The 22,079-nt window shown below is 29.6% G+C and overlaps 1 protein-coding gene across 1 annotated transcript; it reads left to right on the top strand.

Annotated features, from left to right (window-relative positions):
• The first annotated feature begins 7,379 nt into the window (after positions 1-7,379).
• Positions 7,380-11,095, top strand: LOC107878502 (WRKY transcription factor 71). The gene is made up of 3 exons (XM_016725520.2): positions 7,380-8,119; positions 8,751-8,894; positions 10,463-11,095. The coding sequence occupies exons 1-3, from the start codon at positions 7,680-7,682 to the stop codon at positions 10,833-10,835; spliced, it is 957 nt and encodes a 318-aa protein (XP_016581006.1). The 5' UTR covers positions 7,380-7,679; the 3' UTR covers positions 10,836-11,095.
• Positions 11,096-22,079: the final 10,984 nt, after the last annotated feature.

The raw sequence follows: 22,079 nt of genomic DNA, 5'->3' as shown, positions 1-22,079 counted from the left end.
TAGGCCTGGTTTTACGGTTGATTTACATAGATGTCCCTTTTTTTAGGTTACTAAGTAGATTTTGTAACTAAAATCTCACAAGTAGGGTTCAGGGAGAGTGGTGCAACATAACCATAACCCTGTCTTATGAGGGCAAAGAGGCTGTTTCCGATATGTATTTAAATTGGTTCTCTGCTATGGACACACCCCTCCTCACCTTCCCTTCTTCGAAACTTTCATAGGGTGCTAGCAGCTTGATACCCTGGTGTATAGTTGTAATTCTGAATATCACCCTTATTCTAAGTACTATCATATGCTTGTATTACACATTCATCCTTAGGCATTTTCATACGTCCTAAAACTGACATTGAACAATTCCGTTAGCCACTCCATACGTGCACCACCGACGCTCTTCTAATGTTCCACCTTGATTTGTTCATCATCTTACGAATAACTTCCTTGACCTCCTCAAACCTAACGTCCCTACAACACCCAAGTTAAAACTACAATAACTCTCACGATGTTCTAAATCACCCAACACAATATTTCTATTCCCTTCTTCATTCAAGAATTTAGGAAAATATAACTGTCATAGCTTCGTCTAATGTGTGCATTCTCCACCGAAAAGGGACACATTATTAAACATTTGTCCAAAAAGGGACAACCTAATAAAATCTTCTCCCCTTTTATTTGGTACGTTTATCACAAGACGACTCAAATTCGCATTTTATAAGCTGCTATAAGATCTGGGGCCAAATATGAAAAGTCATCTTTACGACCTGTTCATTAGTTAGCTAGCAATTTTGCATGTGCAAAGTCCAAGTATTGGAAAACGAAATAAATTCATCAGGCAAAATCGAAGAATATTTCCTTTGGTAAGTCTGACTAGTTTAGGATTAAAGTCTACTAAAGCATGTTGCTGTTACGTGTAACACTGACATTCCACTAAAGCACACTTCTCATGCTAGAAATTTTCTTTTTGAACTATCATAATATATTCTCTAGAATACGTAAATACGAAAAATGTCAAGAGTTTAAGTTTTAAAAAATTGGATAATGCATAATAGCAGGTCAAGTTTACCTAATAGTGTAGAATATTTGTACATTGACAGTGCAGTAAACTTAAATTCAAAAAAATTATAGGACATATACTCTGAGATAGATACAGTTTTTCTTGAAAATTTGTAATTCCTCTGACTAAATTGAGAATTGGTATGTCTTAAATTAAAGGCAAGTTACATAAATTTTCGGTCTTTAATTAATTACAGAAGAAGATTATAAAACAATTTCTAGTGTAAAAAAAAAAACGTAACTCTTTATGTTTCTCTTCTTATCGCTACGTGAGGCAGACTTCATTACATAGCTAGCCATGACTTCTCTATTTAAATTGGTTGGAATCAACAACCCCAATCTCAGCAATATAATTAATCTTAAGCTAATATTTAATATTAATTCTAAGCTAATTAGGCACGGCTAAACCTTGTGTCTATCATTTATAATCATATGATTCATGAGCTTAAGACTTTAAATCACAAAGTCAATCCTCACAAGTTTTTGTCAGCAATATACGGCATATTAAGATGACAGCTTTAGTAAGTTATTTGACAACGTTAATTAACTTTAATTAATTTCTTGATGCTGACAAGCAATAATGTTCCCTAAGATAATGTCATTGGTTGATGTTTTTATTAAGTTTGAATACTTGGGTTTTTGAGTTTTTGTTCAAGATTTGAGATTCACACTCCTAAAATACGAAGTAACATGGGACAAGTTGCATGTCATGCATGTTTGGTTTGGTTAATTACTCTTTCATGAAAAACTTATAAAACCAAAAAAACATTTTATTTCTGTTGAACGTCCCCACACAATCTTATATTGATAGTTGAAGAGAAAAAAAAAAAAACTACATATAAGATTTACAAATAGTCTTAACGTAATTATTCTCCATATGATCATTGCTTGTTTGAATAACACTTTATTACAAATTTACAACCATATTCACCAGTTCAATTCTAGCTGTGAGTCTCTTTGATTAAAATTCCTTTTTTTTTTTTTTTGTCCCACTCTTATTCCTTTTTGATATATTGTTACCATAAACGTTGTTTTTCCATATTAGTACTTTCTCTGTTTCAATTTATGTGACACTTAACATTTTACTTGTTTAATCTAACATTGAATATATCGGAAATAACCTCTCTACCTCTTCGACGGTAGCGGTATGAACTTTGTACATCTTAACCTCCCCAGACCCCACGCTGTGGGAATACACTGGGTTTGTTGTTATTGTAGTCTAACATTGAATACACGTTAACAGACACACGTGAATAAACTACGTATACATCTAATAATTTGTAGTTCGTACTCCTTTCAAACCTATTGAATTCTAAATTTTAAATCCATCTTTGTTTTCTAATCCAGAAATTATCTGTTTGAACAACTATGATTTTATATAAATTAACATGGCTTTGCATGGAGAGAGCATGAATGATTATTTTAAGAAAAAGTGATGAATCTGAGGGACAACGTGTGCATCTTTTCCATTCTCTAAGGAATAAAGTTAAAATTAAATATTGGTATAATATGCTTTTTCTCCGTATATGTAGGCAATAATGTAATGCAAGTGTGTCTTAATAAAAAAAAATTAAAGTGTTACGGCAGGAAGATTCCATCTATATATAAAACTTTGGTCTAACAGGGAATTACAGCTACTTATAAAAATAATATGATAGCTTTAGATCCATTGGTATGTTTGGTATGACGAAAAATATTTTCCTCGAAATGAACTGCTAGATAGTATCTAAGAACTTTATTATTTAGAATTTTGTGTAATGTATATACTTATCTGTTGTCTAATGTGGGAGTAGTAATTAAGAAAAACAAAGTGTTGTATTTACATTTTTTTAAAAAATATTCTTTCCATTTTAATTTATTTCTTTTATTTATCTCTTTTAATCAAATTTTTAAAAATATATCTTTTTCATTTTAAACAATTCTTTAGCTTCTCAGATGACATAATTAGACGTCATTTGCTATTTCATGTTTGGTCACTTGGTGTAAGGTGTTAGTTAATTTTATGCCTATCATTTTTTTTTTAATTCTAGGCCTATCTTATTTCAATATTTATATTAAAATAATGCGATTACTATTCATAAAAAGAAACAGATGAAATGATCCTATTTAAATATCACTACTTATTCTATTTAGTATACCAAATAGCCCTAAATTAAAGGATATTTTCATATATTCTACATAGCTTAATTCAAATATTATAAAGTTTAAATTATTTTTTTTACTTTCTTAAATTTTATACCAATCAAACCAAACAGTAACTAAAAGGTCTTAAGGGAATAAAATGCTTTGTACTAACAGCATGGGAGGACGCCGCAAAGTTCGGGATGACGTGTGGGGAATGTACAGAATGTCCAAAAAAAAATTAGAAAAGTATTTACACCTCAAAAAACTTTTAATTATAGAAATAAAATTAAAAAAAAATTTAATTAATTTTATTTTAATTTAATTTAATAAATAAACTTTAGAGCGCGAAAGGAAGCTTTTGAGTAACTAAGTTATTATCATGCTATCAAAAATTATGAATTTAAGCCTTTTTCAAGCATTCAATAGAAATAAAAAGTAAAACAACGTGTAATACACTTTGCACTATGTACATAACGAATATTTTAGGACGTTGAGTTGCCTTTTTTAAGTGAACTTTGAAACTTATATTTTTAGGACCCGTTTAGCCATAAATTTATTTTCCTTTTTTTTGGAATTTGTTTCACTTTTTTCATTTTTCCGAAAATTGTGGTGTTTGACCATGAAAATTTCAGAAAATTATTTTGGAATTGGATTCCAAAAAGTGAAAATAATTTTTTGTTGTTTTCACAATTTTCCATTCTCATTTCAACTTTCATTAGTATTACATATAACCCTAATTTTTAAATTTTTACACAAACACCCCTTATAACTACAACCAACCACCAAGAAAAAGATTATTATTTATTTTTTATGGTACAACACCATTTTTAATTGTTACAGATATTCTAATCTCTTTTTCTTCTTTTAACCAAAATTTACTAACGTGAAGTAAAAAATAATAAATGATAATCTATGTGGAAATATATCAACTTTGTTTTGAATGAACTATATTATAGAAATATAAGGCCTAGTACATTATGTTGTTTAAAAGTGAGAAATTTAATATTTTTTTTCTTGTCATTCTAATTTTCCGTATATGTCATAAAATGGCTATTATGCTTTTAATAAATTATTAAAAAGTGATCAATAAAGTCGCATATCAAACATAATGTAATGATCCATATTTATGATACAATAATATTCAAGGAAAATCAATATTATTAATAAAGAAAAAGTAAAAAATTAGCACTAATCTATTCAAAAATAATCCAAATTAGCACTAATCTATTAAAAAATAATCCATTGTAATTTATATTAAAAGATCAAATTCAATAAAATAATTAATTCAAGTGAAAGTAATTAAGAATTTTCATCAACAAATTTAAGAATATATAAAATATATTTATATCCATCAATCATATTTATCAAAATATATTTACTCTATTCAATTGATTATGGTTAGATAAACTTATTTAGTTCGTGCCTGTGATATTTTTATTCAAATTTTAGAAGAATAACAATCATAATAATTAGTTTGTTGTTAATTATTTTATCAATTGAAGACATATAAATTATTTTCTCGACATTTGGTTGTATTTTAGTAGGTAAATTAGTAGTTGAGTGATTTTGATAATTTTTAAAAGTTGAGGACATAAAATCATATTTAAAAATGACTTTTCAAAAGTCTAAAAAAGATTATAAAAAAAGACATGGTCAAGCACAACTCCAACTCCAACTTCATATTCAACTCCAACTCCAACTCCGAAAAAAAATAGTAATTTTCATGAAAAGACAAATACTTAATAAGGTGATTAGCTATTTTCTCTGTTCGATTTTACTTGTCATAAATTGAGATGACATATCTATTCACAAAATAATTAATAATATGATCATTTTCTCATAGTACCCCGTTAAATGATGTTTATATTTTATTTTAAAATTAATTTTAAGAATAAAATAAAAAAAATTATTATTTTTAATATATTAAAAATAATAAATAAAAATAAAAATTCAACTACAAAATTAGTACAACAGAAAAAAAGTGAACGAAAGAGTAGTTAAGAGTATTTTTGGACATAAGGCGTGGAAAACGAAAAATACTGACACGTGACAAGTCTGTCGTGTTCTACGGTCAAATGACGGTGCCCGTTTGGCGACACGTGTGGGGAAAATTAATTGTTTACTTTACAACCAAACAGACCGTAATTCCGGAGGCGTTTGAGTTTGACCATCACTTCCACGACGGCATCTGTCTTTTCCTTTTATTTTAGTACTATTTTTTTTCAAAATGTACCAAAATTATTAGGTAGAATTCTATCTTTTCACTTGATTTATACACCTTCGTACGTCTTTTTTTTTTTTTTTAAAAAAAAGAAAATTTAATTTATGTTACATAGTGTTTACCTCAATAGAAATAAGTAAGTACAAGTCAGGAGAGTTAGACCTTACCTAGCTACATCTTTTTTTTTTTTTAAAAACTCTGGATTATATCACTAAAAAAAAAAAAATGAAATTAATTACTAAATACTCCCTTTATTTTGGAATAAGTGAATTATTGGGGTATTTATTGGTATTTCAAAATAAGTGAATCATTTAATTTTTTTTTAATTTTACCCTTATGATTTGACAATCAATTAACTTTTGAAAAGGTATTACAAGATCAGTTTTTTTTTTTTTTGATAAAATGGAAAGTTCTGTTAAATTTATGTATTTAATGCTTTTTCCTTAATCTGTGTGCCAAAATCCAACAATTCATTTATTATGAAACGGAGGGAGTACGTTGCTAATTTATTGCTAAATTACTTGTACCAAACGACATTGTATGATACTGTATTACAAATTTGTTGCTACATAAGATTAGCTAGTGAGGATTAATGGAAGTATTGAAGTAACTTGAAAAGTTGTTGTCATCTGATCAAGACAACTTCTTAAGAAATACAATAGATACTTGTGGTCTAATCCTTCTGTGAACCTCGCATTGCGGGAGATTTTAGTACATCAACTTGTTCTTTTTTATAAGAATAACGAGAATTTATTGTTTAACTATGTTCGTCGCTGATTTTTTTTTTTTTCAAGTGTAGTGTATGTATTTGATCTATCGACAATAAATATTCCATGCTTCCTCTCTTCAAACAAATAAAAATAAAAGGTTAGTACTAGAAATGACATTAAAAAGTGGAATAAGTCATAGTTTCAATTTTACAGTAGAATATTTTGAAAATGTTTACTATTAAAGAAGAACCTATTGTTATTAAGATGATCCTAGTTTGCCCTTACAGACAAATTACAACAACAACAAAAGGGCAAATTCTACTCTTTTAAGTATATATTTTGAAGCTAAACAATTGCAATTTTAATTTACTGATTAAATTTCTTAAGTGTCACTTTAAAATTCATGGTTCATGTGATGTATTAGTTTATGGTAGCGAATCAGCCACGAGCATATATACTATTGATTAATTTCCTCTTTGTATTATTAATTTTCTAATAGTAAATTTGACTTATTTTTGGACCATGTACCTCCCTCTTGAAAACATGACATTTTTAGTGAGATTATAACGGGTTCACAATGAAAATTCTCGTGACCTAATCCCACCTAAATTAATTTAATCATAATAATAAATTTATAAGTAAATGGATTTTCTCTCGTAGTAGACTAGTCATTTGAGTTGTACTTTCTTGTTCGATCTGTAATATTGATGTTAGAGAGATCGATCAACAAAGTTGCGACTTAGAAGGATGGCATGGGCCTAAAAAGGATGTCAATTATGACCAATTGGGTCGAATCGTGATCAATGAGTTCATTGCTCCTGAAGTAGAGGTGATTAGTATGTTTCAATTATCGCTGAGTAATTAAAAAGCAAAATACTAATGAGTTTATAATAAAATGAGCTCTTCATCGAATATACTAATTTTTTGAATTGTACTTTTAGATCTCTTGTGTGTATAACAATTATTTATATACATTGTTTATGATAGCACTATATTTTTTTTTATTCCCCAACCTCATATCCATATATCTATATATTCATACTTGGAAAAAATGACAAAAAATGTGTACACAACCAAATTGCGAGATGATGACAAAAAGTTGTGATCCTATTCAACTGTACCAAACTAAAGGAATACCCTTTGATTAAAGCACGTTATTATTTAAGTATGATATATATGTTCCATTAAAGGTAATCCAAGAAGAGTTGTCTTATAGTATCCACATTATATTAGTGGGCTTTATGGTCATTTGCTACACCCTATATAGCTTCTTGTGTACCTCAATTTCCCATTATTCTTCTTTAGCAAGAACCATTCATTTCTATTTTCCTAACAAGTTACTTTTCTCTTTTTTTCTCTCCAACCTATAGTAAGCACACTTCCCAACTCCCAAAAAAAGGAAAAAAACAACACCATCTTAAAGAATAAAAAGCTCTTGTTCATATTGCACAAATTCAAGAATCTTGACTAATTGTTTTCTCCTCCTCCTCTTCCTCTTCATCTTTTTCTTCAAGAATCCTTTTTGCCCTTTTTGTTTTAGATCCCAAAGAAAAAAGAAAAAACTTTTTAACTCCATGTCTGATAATAACCCATTTCATCATGATTATGCATTTCCTTTCTTTGGTGAAAATCCCTCAATTTATGATCATCAAGTAGAAAACACACAAAACCCTCATCAAGATTTTGATTATCCTTCATCTTATATGAGTAGTCTCACAGAGTGTTTACATGGGGGTTCAATGGATCATTACAACTCTTTATCAAGTGCTTTTGGCATGAATCATCGTACATCATCTTCTGAAGTTGTTTGTCCACCACCAATAGATCATCATCATCATCAAGAACTTTCTAGAAAAAATAGTGTTGATCATCATCATCAAATTCCATTGACACCTAACTCTTTAATCTCTTCATCATCTAATAGTGAGCCTGGATGTCATGAAGAAGATTCTTCAAAAATCAAGAAAGATGATCAGTGTGAAGATGGAGGTGATGATGACAAGTCTAAGAAAGTGTAAGTCATTTTTTTTTCTTTGGTGCTATAGTACTAGTAGAAAATATAGCCACATCTTTAATTTGTGATGAAGTTTCTTTCTTAATAGATTAGGTTATTGACCACTATAGTCTTAATTTATTAGGATATTAATTGGCTGGACTTTTCTTCCTAGTTGCAAGCTTATTCTTCTACTGATTTAAAAATTAAAAATATCTTATGTGTACCCTTTATTTTAAGCCTTCTTCCCCCCTTTTGTGCTATGTAAGTCAGAGAAACCCTAATTTTTATTTATCCAAACAATAATAACATATCCGGTGTAATCCTATAAGTGGAATTTGGGGATGGAGAGGGTAGAATGTGCAGATCCTATCACCCTAACCTACCTCGTGGAGGTAGAGTGACCGTTTATGAAAGACCTTCGCCTAAAGTGCATCAAATCAAAATAGTTATGAACAAGGAAATACATAAATGAAGAAAAGATGGCAATTACTAATGCATAAAGCAATACAAAACCTAATTTGTGTTTATCCACTATTCCTAAATTGATTGGTGTTTAGTATTTGCAAATTTAGTACATGCATAATGGTGTCTAATGTTGAGATGGACTACTTTTTATGTACAAACTAATGTTTTGTGCTAATTATTTTAGGAACAAAGCAAAGAAGAAAGGAGAAAAGAAGCAAAAGGAACCAAGATTTGCATTTATGACCAAGAGTGAGATTGATAATCTTGAAGATGGCTATAGATGGAGAAAATATGGACAAAAGGCAGTGAAGAATAGCCCTTTTCCAAGGTATATTTTCTTTATATGTAAATCAACAATATTTTCTAAATTATGAATAATAGATTAACAAGCTTCTTCCTTGAGCCGAGGGTCTATTGAATACAACCTCTCTGTTTTTGAGGTAAGGGTAAGGTCTGCGTGTGCTCTACCTTTTTCAGACCCCACTTTGTGAGATTACACCGGGTATGTTGTTGGATTAGCAAGTATCTATAGCATGTTATACTCTTCAAACTTGTTAATTGTTAGTACTAGTACTTAATTGCTTCAAAATGTGGCTTAAGTTTTCATCTCTATTATTGATAATCTTAAGGAAAGAGCATATAATTGAGCAAGTTTGTATAGTTTTTGCATTTCTTTGACTCTCGCGTTTGAAATGGTGTCTTTTAGTCGATTAATATCTTAGGTAAATTGCAGTATAACAATGCCATAGATATCATAGTTGCAAAAATGTAATTTGTTAATTTCCAAACGAGTAACTTCTAAACACTGCAATTCAAAATTACTTATTAATTACTATCACCTCACTTAGAAGATAACTACAAGTAATCGACCATAAAAAAAAATGAGAGTAGTAACCTAGATAAATACAACTGATTACTTTTGTTATAACTTGTTAAAATACACTTTTTGAGTAAATAAGTCAAATTCTTTCGAGAAACTATTTTTTCATAACTTTTGCTTTCCTTAAATGATCTTATCTTAGTTTTGGGTTTACACTAATTAGGTGATTAAATTATTGGACCAAAAAAGCTTATTTCACGCAATCAGTTTAATGAAAATATAAGTTTAAGTTATATACACTGTTTTATATATATATATATATATATATATTATATCAAGTCAGTCAAAGAATATTTAGGGAAAAATGCTCTATTACCACCTTGAACTATACGCGAAAAGGCTGAGACACACTCGAACTTTAGGAGGGTCCTATTACCCCTAGACTAATTAAAATTGTATTTTTGACAACCTTAGTGCCTATGTGGTACACACGTGTGCCTACATGGACCCTTCAGTGTGTTGTGCCACGTATGTGCCATGTAGGCACTAAGGTTGTCAAAAATACGGTTTTAATCAGTCCAGGGGTAATAGGACCCTCCTAAAGTTTGGGTGTGTCTCAGCCTTTTCGCGTATAGTTCAAGGTGATAATAGAGTTTTCTCAATATTTAGAAATATGGTTTGTGATTGGTGGTTATATTTATCAGGGGTGGAGCTAGCTCAATCGTTGCGAGGTCATCTGAATCCACTAACTTTGGTCCAAAAAGACCTTGTATTTGTGTTAAGAAAATTCATTGAATAGGTTATTAATATCGAACCAAGGCCGGAGCCATCTTATGGTTAGGGGTTCACCTCAACCCCCTTCAGCGAAAAACTATACTATTTGCATATGATTAAAATTATTTTTATGTACATATAATTGATGTTGAACTCCTTCGGCTAGTTTGTGTGCCTACTTCTTTCGATTTTGAACTCCCGGATCCGCCGCTGTATAGAACCCCGTAGTAACTTTAAAGATCTTGAATTTTCGAACTTATAAACTTCAGATTCTGACTCCGTCTGTGTACGTATTATTGTAGGAGTTATTATAGGTGCACAAGTCAAAAGTGCAGTGTGAAGAAACGTGTGGAAAGATCATATCAAGACCCATCAATCGTGATCACTACATATGAAGGCCAACATAACCATCATTGTCCAGCAACCCTTAGAGGCAATGCTGCTGCTGCTTTGTTATCACCAGCTTCATTCTTATCCTCCTCACAACAACAATTATTTCACAATCCAAGTGAACAACAACTTTTCTATAATCCAAATCTCCCTATTAATAATTCTTTCTACAATAATTATCATCAACATCAACACCAAATGCAGCCACAATTAGGTCCTGATAATTATCAGTATGGAGTATTTCAAGATATGGTTGCATCATTGATCCACAAAAGAGAGCCATGAGATTGATGAGCATTTAGTGAAGTACTAAAAGAAGTAATGGGGCATTTAATGCATTTCTATGACATATGTATTGGAGTGGTAATAATTAATTTATTATGTTGATGGTTTATTCTTATGTAATTAAAATTGTGTAGCTAACTAGAACTATATATGTAGTCTAGTATGTTACGTAACGGTCTTGGTGTAACGATAAAGTTGTCCCTGTTGTAATTTATCATGGGTTCGAATAGTGAAAACAACTTCCAATGTTTGCTTTAGTATATGCTGTCTACATCACAACTTTTTCGTGCGGCTCTTCTCGAGACCTTGTCCTTGAGTGAACACAGAATATTTTGTACACCGACACGTTAATTTTTATGTTACGTTCCATAATTTGGAGGAGATGGGCTGATGGAAATATCAAGATTTTCAGTTATCTGCATGTGGAATGATAGAAGTTTAATGTTCATGTGGGATGGTTAACCATTTGTTATTAAATGAAAGATACTATTTTTGATGAGTTCTCTGCGTCTATGTAATTTGGGGATTTTATTGTTACTAGCTGGAGTCATTTAAATTTAATTTTGTGGATAAGGTAATTTATTTCGTATTTCTTTTATGTGACTTTGATTTCAATTAATGTTTCGTACTCTTTTCCACTGTCTGAGTGTTTGTACTCTGTATTTTTGCTTAATTTGTATTGCCATTGTAGAGTTTTTCTCTTTAATTAAATGTAGAAAGATGTTGTTCGACGTAATTAATTACTTTATTCTTTTTATCGTCTAAGGTGTATATTTATGGGACTTTTTCTTATACTTCTCTGGATCATAAGTACCATCATTTTCTCTATTTGGTAATAACTCTTTAATTTCAGTGTCATACCTAACATACTTAAAATCATAAAACTCAAAGAATATTTTGATATATTATGCACATTTTTAATTTTTATCCATAAGATTGAAAAGTCTTTTCTCTTTTCCTTAACAGTAGTCTCTCCAGTATATAATTTTGAGCAGTTTTTATTTTTAAGGTTTGTCAAAATGAACATCTTTTTTTAATCTCCATAAGATATTTTACAAATATTTCCTGTTGTATTTAATTACGAGAAGTGCGAAAAGGGATTAACCAGAAACGTTAGGCAAGACACATCGTAACTGCGAGGCAAAAATTGATCATATTCGCTTTGAAGTTTGATTAATTTAAATTTATGTCAAAAGGAGCCTCCCTACAAAAAAGTGATTTCATATTCTGTACTCAAACTTGAAATATCTAATTAAAGATAAAAAAATACTTAAAACTCCATCACAACACTTTCTTTTGATGTCTTCAATAAGAAGGGATATAATTATCAATACATAATTCTTTGCATGAAACCATATTAAGTCAAAAATCAAAAAGCCCATATATAAAAGGTACTCAATTATTGTCTGATTAAACACCTCAAGAAGTGTTGCTGCTAGCCTGAGCCATATGTATAACATAAGGTCATTATAATTCCACATATTCTTTCCAGAATGTTACCGTTTAAGGAAACTGGAAAATAACAAGTTCAAATAAAACGTATATATTTTTTATTGCAGAAAATTCGAACATTATTGGAATCACATGCTTTAAAAAATTCAAACACGTTATGTTGGCTTCATGGACTAATTCAAATGATACCTAGTCCCTTTCCTTCTTCTCGTGTATAAAAGACGAATCTACTACATAATTTATGATTTCACATAAATTCAATAATTTTAATTTAAATTCTAAATACTACATACCTGTTATTTAATTGTCAATGTAGTTGTTATTATATACTAATTTAAAATTATCATATAATTCTATAAATTTTAAATTCTGAATCTGATTCGATTATTTACGTGGTTATGTATAAATTGAGGGAAATAAGAAGACGAAGAAGCAGCACATGCAATTATAAAGATAGGAGCATGACATTGTTGACCTTTTTATGTACTATAATATATAGTTAGATATAGTAGTAGATAGGCTCAAGTGTCACTAAAAATTGAGCAGGTTATCGTTAGGTTCAGAAAGCACTAAGGCTCACAATTTCGACAAGGACTTCTCTCTAGAAAAAGAAGTTGGTATTGTTTGTTCTAAGATGTATTTAATCTAATTTTATAAGTGGAGTTTAGAAGATTAATGTATATGCATATCATATTTTTATTTTAAAAAGTAAAGAAACAGTCAAAGTTTAAAGGGAAAATACTTTTAAATATATATCTATATTTTGACGAAATTTACTCTAATACACTTGAATTTTGTGGGATTCTTATAATTTTCCTACAATTTTGCGAAATCTTATGATCATTCTAGGCTATTTATTAGCGTATTTTATTAACATTTATTTATACTAATTTTTTTAAATTTTTTATTAACTTATAAATATCATTAAAATACACTAATTAATAGTTGGGGGTGGGGTGGGTAAAACCCCGCCACAAAGTTGGGAGAATTTACTAAAAGTCCACTTCCAAAACTTTTTTTGACATTTAGACACTAGATTTTTTTAATTGGAAATGTAGACTCCCTAATGGGACCACAAAAAAAAAAAGGCAACCCTAGTACTCAACTTACAAAGTATACACTTTACCCCCTTTCCCATTTCAGCCTCAATGTTTTTAAAACCACACTTTAGTCCATGTCCAAAAATATAAATATTGGATAATTAATTTTAAAAAAATATCAAGCTTCTCAACCAATCCACTACCAACCACCAGATTTTTCTGCCATTTCCTCGATTTTTTGGTCATTTTTCGTCGAATTTTTTGGCATCAAAAAGTGACATTATCTCCATTGTTTTAAACCATTTTCGCATATTTTTAGCCCCAATTTTTCTGTCCATTTTCATACAAAAAGATTCTTGGCTCAATAGCAACATTCCAACACTCTTTAGGTTGTTTGTAAGTGTTGTAATTCGTCGGATTATTTCGGTGGTCGTCGGAAAAGGCTCGATCATGTATTGTACGGACAACAGCTAAGAAAACGACGACTACAGTTTATTAAGTTTAGTCTCATAAATCACTATTTAAGTTTATTAAATACTATCAACGAGGTATATCATGTCTATTATAGATTATGTGGTTGTTGGTGGTATAATTCCTGGTGTATGGGAGGAGACTCCTAAATGTTGGGTTTGGAAAACCGCGTCTAAGAAAACAGTTTCCATTGACTTTCGTCACAACAGTTCATACGTCGATATGATTAAAAGCGTAATAGAGAGCGGTGAATTGAGTTGTGATCAAAGTGATGTGGTAATTAGTTACTTGATGAACGGGAGGGGAAATTCTATCCAACGTTCATAAGGAATGATAGAAACGTGAAATTATACATGCTTTCCGTTGATTCTAATAACTCCAGACCTATATTGTGGGTTAAAGTTGTTGGAAGGTCCCGGAAAGAAGCTTCCACATCATCCCCACCTCCATCCCCATCCCCACTCCCGACAGTAGATAATACGTCAACAGAATACGATTGCATGGGTGGGTAATGAATGGGATAATAGTGAATATTATGAAGAAGATGAGTGTGGAGGAGGTGAGGACGGACAGTTCGAATCACAACGAAGCCACTCTTTCTCGGACGACACCAATCTTTTTGTAGGACAAACATTCAAGGATAAGAATGTTTATGTAATTTTAAGTAAAAAAAGATTGAAGAAATACTAGACTGTGCAAATTATTTATTATATACTAACAGCACTGTTGATTTCTACACATGATAGATAGATTATCAATTTTTCGAGAAGTCGATTATTCACCAACTCGTAGGTTTATGATCAACTATTTGAATATATGGACAAGTTAGAATAATGATCAAAAAATAAAAATAAAATAAAATAAAATTAAAGTATAAAAATTAACATCTTTCAAACATTGTAAAATAATTTAGATACATTAATACCAAAACACTTTTGAACATGATCAAGTGATGTTTAAGGCATGCTATAGTCGTAAATCAGTGAGATGGAACTAAAAAGGGAAGAAATAAAATAAAATAAAATAAAATATATAAGCACCATCCAAACAATGTAAAACAATTAGATATCATCAAATGAGATTAGACGCGTCTAATGAGCATAAGGAAAAGTGATGGTTGTGACTTGTGGATGTTCATGGGACAAGTAGTGTTTGAGAACAAGTAGTTTTTTTCAACGCAGACGTTTGTTCTGAGTAATTGGTTATTACTACCATCACTCTTCCTTATACTCTTTTGATCGAGTGTTCAGTTGTTTTATACTCTCATATGATGATATTAGTCATTTTTTATTGCTTGAATGATGTTTATTTATTTTAATTTATTTTATTTTATTTCTTTCCTTTTTAGTCTCGTCTTACTTGTCAATAGAATTAGATGATTGATGCTAGACCTATAAAGATATCGTGCAGATATTATATATAAATGTATGTATCTATACTAGACTAAATTAACAGTCATGTATCGACCAATTGAGTTTAGTGAAAAGTAAGACGAGACTAAAAAAGGGAGAAATAAAATAAAATAAAATGAAATAAAATAAATTAATATCATTCAAGCAATGGAAAGTGACTAAATATCATCACATGAGAGTACAAAATAATTGAACACTAGATCAAATGAGTATAAGAAAGAGCAATGATAGTAACAATCAATTACTTATAACAAACGTCTGCATTGAGAAGGACTACTTGTTCTCAAACACTACTTGTCACATGAACACCCACAAGTCACAACCATCACTCTTCTTTATACTCATTAGACACGTCTAATCTCATTTAATGATATCTAGTTGTTTTACATTGCTTGAATAGTGCTTATTTATTTTATTTTATTTCTTCTTCTTTTAGTCTCATCTCATCGATTTACGACTATAACATCCCTTAAATATCACTTGATCATGTTCGAAAGTGATTTGGTCTCACAATTGATGTATCTAAATTATTTTACAACGTTTGAAAGGTGTTAATTATCATACTTTAATTTAATTTCTCTTTTTTTTTGTTATTATTTTAACTTGTCCATATATTTAGATAGTTGATCCTAGACCTATGAGTAGGTGAACAATCAACTTCTCAAAAAATTGATAGTTTATCTATCATGTGTAGAAATCAACAACAGTGTCAGTATATAATAAATAATTTGCATAGTCTAGTAGTTCTTCAATCCTTTTTTACTTCGTCAATCTTAAGAAGCTCCAACTGTGCCTTGTTTAAAATTACAACTCTTTTAGGCATACAATGATAGGGTCTATAGTAAACCTTAATGATCGATTATTGAAGACATAAATATTCTTTAGACCTTTTTCAACGGTCACTTTTTTTGCAGCCCTACTATATAAATGACATGGGCCTTTTTGAGCTCATGTTCATTTATTCATTCCTTTCTCATTTTGATTCAACAGTATCAATGTCTCTCTTTCTCATTTGGAACACTCCTTAACTTGCTCCATAACTTTAATCCACTGCATAATTCGGTGGTTGTCGAAAAAACGATATGAAGTATTGTACGAAAATCAGGTAAGAAGAAGACAACTACAGTCTATTAAGTCTAGGATCATAAATAAACTTGTTCTCATTATCCAGATTTTTGACACACTAACTGATGAAATTTAATTTTTTTTTTTGACCACACAATCGGTAAGGACAGTCATAATCCATCAACAACCAAACAAATATCAACTTAAAATACAGATTTTCAGTAAATTTAAGTTTCATTGTTTAAAAAGATTTCAATTTTTTCCATCCAAATCAAACAAATACCTAATCAACCGAACGGTCTATTAACAGAACAACATCAAAATTTCTTGGCACATCAACCGATTAAATTCGTAAAAAAAATTTCACCATGCAATCGACAAGGACAACCATAATCCATCAACAATAAAACAAATATCAACTTAAAAACATAGATTTTCAATAAAATCAAGTTCCATTTTTCTAAAAAAATTTCAGTTTTTTCCATTCAAACCAAACAAATACCTAATGAACTGAGCGGTCTATTAACAAAACAACATCCGAATTTTTTGACACATTAACCGATTAAATTCGCAAAAAAATTTCACCATGCAATCGACAAGAACAATCATAATTCATCAACAATCAAACAAATACAATAACTTGAAAAAAAAATCAGTAAAATCAATCCCCTTTTTTTAAAAAAAAAAAAAAAAAAACTCCAAAATCAACACAATTACCACAAACCAAAATCGAACAAAAAAACCCCATCAATATGGAGCACAAATTACTCGAGAGATGAAGAAAAATTATTTAAAGTGAAAGATGAAATATTTTAGAGCTTTAAAAGAAATAAAAATGGAGAATAAAAGTTGGGGGAAGAAAAAAGAGAAATGACCATGATTTTGTGAGTGGGAGTGAGGAGAGAGAATTTTTTTTTTTTTTGGTATTTAATGAAAAAGTGAGGTTAAAGAAGTATTTAATAAATATACAAGAGGTGACAATTTTTTTTTTTCTTTTTAAACACTTTATCCCATACCCCATCACTTTATCCAAAAACCCTAAAAATTTAAATAAAAATAAAATGATGTCTATTTCTCAAGATAAATTTTCAGAGTGGCCTTTCAACTAAATCTTCTCCAAGAAGTTTAGGTGTGTTAGGAAAAAATTCACTAAAGTTTGGATATATGTTGAACATTTTTCCCAAGTTTAAACACTTGACATTAATATTTTCATAATCCTAATTATATGCTTAATACATAGTTATATATACATGAGAAGATTTCATAATGAGAATCCTTCTCATGTTAGGTAAAGATTTTCACAAATCTAGACTTGAATTTTCATATATACGTAGCTCACCTACTCTTAGTTTTTAAGAGTGATACGATTTTCTACACTACAATCACAATTCACAAAGAATATATATACTCAAATGTATATAGTCAATGTTGCATAAATGTTTGGCAAGTAAATATATACACACAATATAGGGCTCATTTTTTAAAATCCTTTTGTGAAACTTGTCTTTCTTGTCTCCATTCATTTTGACCAAAACCTATTAAAAAAGAAAAAGATCAGTACAGAATTTGGCCTAAAATTTTCAGCCAAAGAATATACAGATAATAATCAAATCATCATAATGTACTACGTACGTACTTACATATCCTTTGTTACAAATTTACAATTATTTGTTCAACTTAATTATCCCACCATTATTATTGCAATTTTATGACAAAGATATTCAAACATTTAGTTATGAACAATTTCAGTACGGAGTAAAACATTTTCTTTAGGAAAAATAGTTTCTTAAGAATAAGGAAAATGATCTAAGTGAAATTAAAATAGGAAGAAAAATTATATGGTGTACAGATGTTATATATTACCTATTATTAGTGTATATTAATTTTGCATATCCTTAGCATAATTAAAAAGAAAATTTGCATATCCTTTGTCAAATTCTTGGCTTTGGCATTGGCTCACCCCCCAAGCTCCGATCCGCACAACCACCCTTATTGCATTTGTCTAAGATTATATATAAATGTTTTGAAGATATTTTTTTTCTTGTATATCGAATACAAGAAATTAAGTAAGAAACTCATGTTGAACACGTCCAACATATGAAAATTCTGAAAAGATCGTGTAACCTAAATCGTACATGATGATGCTTTTTCTTTTTTAGTCCACAAAAACAAGTAAAATAATCATGATAGATTTTGAGAAAGACTTTGTATTAGATCATTTAATGTTAAAGAAAACAGTTCATCTGCTCCACCAATGAATATAAATTGTTCTTTTATGCTTAAAAGGATGAAAGGGAAAGATTAGACAAATTTTATGGCATATTAGTTTAATATTTTATGTTAATTAATTATGACGAAAAAAGGATTGGTGCACAAATTGACCTGTCTTTGTGGGTCTAATTTCTACATAATTAGTCCTTGGCTTACCAAGTCAAAATGCATTTAATTATATTCGTTCAACAATATTTGAGCTTTTATGTTTACCTATTTTTTAAAAATAATCTTTTTGCTTGGTGAAGGAAGAAAAAAATATATTAGTGAAAGATGATCTTTAGTGAAATTGGACAAAATGTCTAAAGTAGTTAGTCCATTTAAGTCTAGAAGTCTGAATACTAACTAATATAGTAAGTATTAAGTTACAAATAACTTATTGAACTTTTAAGTTAATTAGGTGATTAAGGGGTCGTTTGGTGGTGGATTAGGAGTTAAGTTATTCATGGATAAATAATTCTGCATAAATATATCATGATTATTAGCATTTTTTATTTTTTTTGCTATGTATAAAATTTAATACCCAAATACGGTGGTTGATTTGTAATTTAGAAACTCGTATTATTAATACAAGTGTAAATATGAGAATACAAAATAGAATAACTAATACATGAATAACTAAATGTTGTGTGACTCATTTTTGCGCACAAAATAATAAATAAATTTCGTTCATAACTAATTCTTATGCTATATAACGTCTACATGACTCTAATCATATACTAAAGGACCCTAATAGATATCGAATGATGATACCTAGTCAAACTTGAATGATATGAGTTGCTATAAGACCTTTTTTCATGAGTAGGATTAGTTATAGTGCCACTTCAAGGAACAATTTTCTGTTGGGAGAGGGACATTTATCTATATGTAAACCAACACCCCCTCCCTAAAAGGATTGAAAATTGATTAGATATTATCAACAATTCAACATCATGGAGTGAAGTCTTGTTGAATGTCATGTCATGTGGGCTCAAAATTTTGAAGGTCAAATTTTGATATAGAAAAACCAAGATTTGAAGTTATCGGAATATGATATTGTATTAATTTAAGTTACCAACACAAGGATAATATGTATTATAATCACTAAAAATATGAAGTTCAATTGAGAAATGAAATCAATAAACAAATAAGAGTTCAAGATCCTTGAAAGGAAGAAGAACGGAAAATACAAAGATAGGTAGAAAGGAATGAGAAGTCATAGAAGAATCAGAGATGAAAAACATAGATTTGCCTAAGGTACAATATACAATATGCATAACCTGTTTTGCTCCCATAAGTATTATTTATCGACCCAGATCCCAAGTATAATCACTTAATATAGTATTAGACTGCTTTGCTAATATATGTCTAGGCTCATTCATAACAGACATCCCTAGTTTCAAGTGGTGTTTCACGATACTGTTTCGTTGAAAATTTTGACTACATGTATAATACTCACTTACAAATATCTCATAAATATACAAAAATAATATTACTTATTGTTACAACAGTTTTTATTTACTTCTTTAAATTTTGACGTTGTTACGACCACTGTATAGGAGACCCACGGAGAAAGAAGGAGCGCATGATAATTGACAATAACCTTTGATTCTATATGCCACTGATTTTTTTTATGACAAAAAATAAAATGAACGTTAAAAGATTAAATTCATTGAACCTGTCATTTTCTAAGTTGTCTGTCACCCTCTCTTCTACGAAAAAACAGACAAATTGCAACTGTTTGATGTGGAGTAGTACTACCATTTTTAGGCCAAAAAACAGATGTCATCTTCTCATTATTGTCAGCGCTTTCTCCGAGCGGAGTCTTATATGGCTTGAATCTAAATTAATCGAGTCTTTAATCGAGTCTTTACATAGGTAACAGACATCAGATGAGTTACAAAAAAACATCTACATCTTCGATGACATTCCGATAAAAACGTCTGTTAAAATTTGATATTTTTATTAATTAGTTTGAACATCATGTCTGAGATGGATAGTGTAGTTGCCTCCGACCCTCTTTCATTGTTGTCGACGATGTGGTATTAACTTGGCAGGGGTGGCAAAGGGTGAACTAGTAAATTAAGCTTTAGGTCTAAAAAATTATAAAAATTATATATATAACGATATATTTACTAATATTTATTAAAAATTCCAACTATTTTCAAAATTTCATTACATCCCAACATTAAGCCTTTAAAGATACATATAAGTTAAGTTAGATACGTCTTACAGATACATGTATTAGTTAAATTAATTAGCATATTTTAAGGAATTAGTTAAACTAATAGCATGTTTTAAGGGATGTAATAGCTAAACTAACATTAATATAACAATTAATGTAACTAATTATGGTAAAAACTAAATAATATCCCACGATATATAGTAATTACTTTGTTATTCCAGCATTGAACCTTTCCATAATTAGTTTTCAGATTGCAAAGGTTTCATACATTCCATTAAAAAAAATTCATACGACCTCTTTTTTTTTTTATTTGTCGATTTTCTTTCATCAATTGCAATGAGTATTTCAGTGTTCTTACGCCATTCCGGCGTTTGGATTAACGATATTATACCATAATCACTCAAACCCTTTTCGTTGCCGTTGTTCGATATGAAGGGGAACAAGATCATTACAGGTTGCAAAAATAGTGAAGTTAAGGTTGGGCAAATCTACAAGGACAAATGTACTGTTATTTCAATTATGGCCTGGTATGCCATTAAGCATTCCTTGCAATTGATTTGACAAAAAAAATTTGTATTTTGTTTATGCAAAAAAAGATCTAACAAAAAAAAATTGTATCTTATTTAACGTTTCAAAAGTAGTTATTTGTCTCTTGTTTATTCAATTATGCCTTTAACGTAAAATTGATTGATGTTTTACGTAATTTTATTTTTTGTTATTTTTAGTAGGCTAAGATACATATTTGGTCTAACTAGATACATTTTTCCTTCATCTTGTATCTCTGGTTCGGGTTGTGTATATATATGTATCTCTTGGTGTTTTAGTTTTAGTGATATCAACATACCAAAAATACATATTAGTAGTGTTAAAAGACACATATTGTGCACGATTGTACATATATGTATCTCTCGTTAATTTTTTTTGTATCATAAAATATATCTTAATTTCTTAACATATTGCAGTTGAAAATACATATAACTAACGTGAGATACATCCTACAGATTCTTTTAGGTATTTTTTTTTAATATTATTCTCATTTAAAAAAAAAAAGAAAAGAAGAATGTTGAATAGATACAAACAGACGCTAAATTCCACGTAATATTTTTAATTGTTTTCGACCTATGAACAAATAGATGAGTGACATCAAGAATCTCAATAAGACACTAACCAAATAACTCTTTTCTGCCTTTATTGGTGATATAATTTATGTAAGGATAATGTAATGCAGGTGTTCGAGTGAATGTCTATTTGTATATAGTTGTTTATTATTAAAACTTTACTTGAATGAGTGGTGTAGTTGTTTTAAATTAGAAGTCCTTAGCAGTAATAACTTTGTAGTCTTATTTTTCAAAACACTCTTATATATATA

This window comes from Capsicum annuum, chromosome 7, assembly GCF_002878395.1.
Source record: "Capsicum annuum cultivar UCD-10X-F1 chromosome 7, UCD10Xv1.1, whole genome shotgun sequence".
NCBI lineage: Eukaryota > Viridiplantae > Streptophyta > Magnoliopsida > Solanales > Solanaceae > Capsicum > Capsicum annuum.
This window is presented reverse-complemented; position numbering and strand designations above follow the sequence as displayed.

What these genes read in the sequence shown, in the direction of transcription:
- LOC107878502 (XM_016725520.2), top strand. Translation starts at nt 7,680, where the DNA reads ATGTCTGATAATAACCCATTTCATCATGATTATGCATTTCCTTTCTTT. An exon ending in GATGACAAGTCTAAGAAAGT is followed by an intron (nt 8,120 to 8,750) that starts GTAAGTCATTTT and finishes TAATTATTTTAG; the next exon opens with GAACAAAGCAAAGAAGAAAG. An exon ending in AAGAATAGCCCTTTTCCAAG is followed by an intron (nt 8,895 to 10,462) that starts GTATATTTTCTT and finishes GTATTATTGTAG; the next exon opens with GAGTTATTATAGGTGCACAA.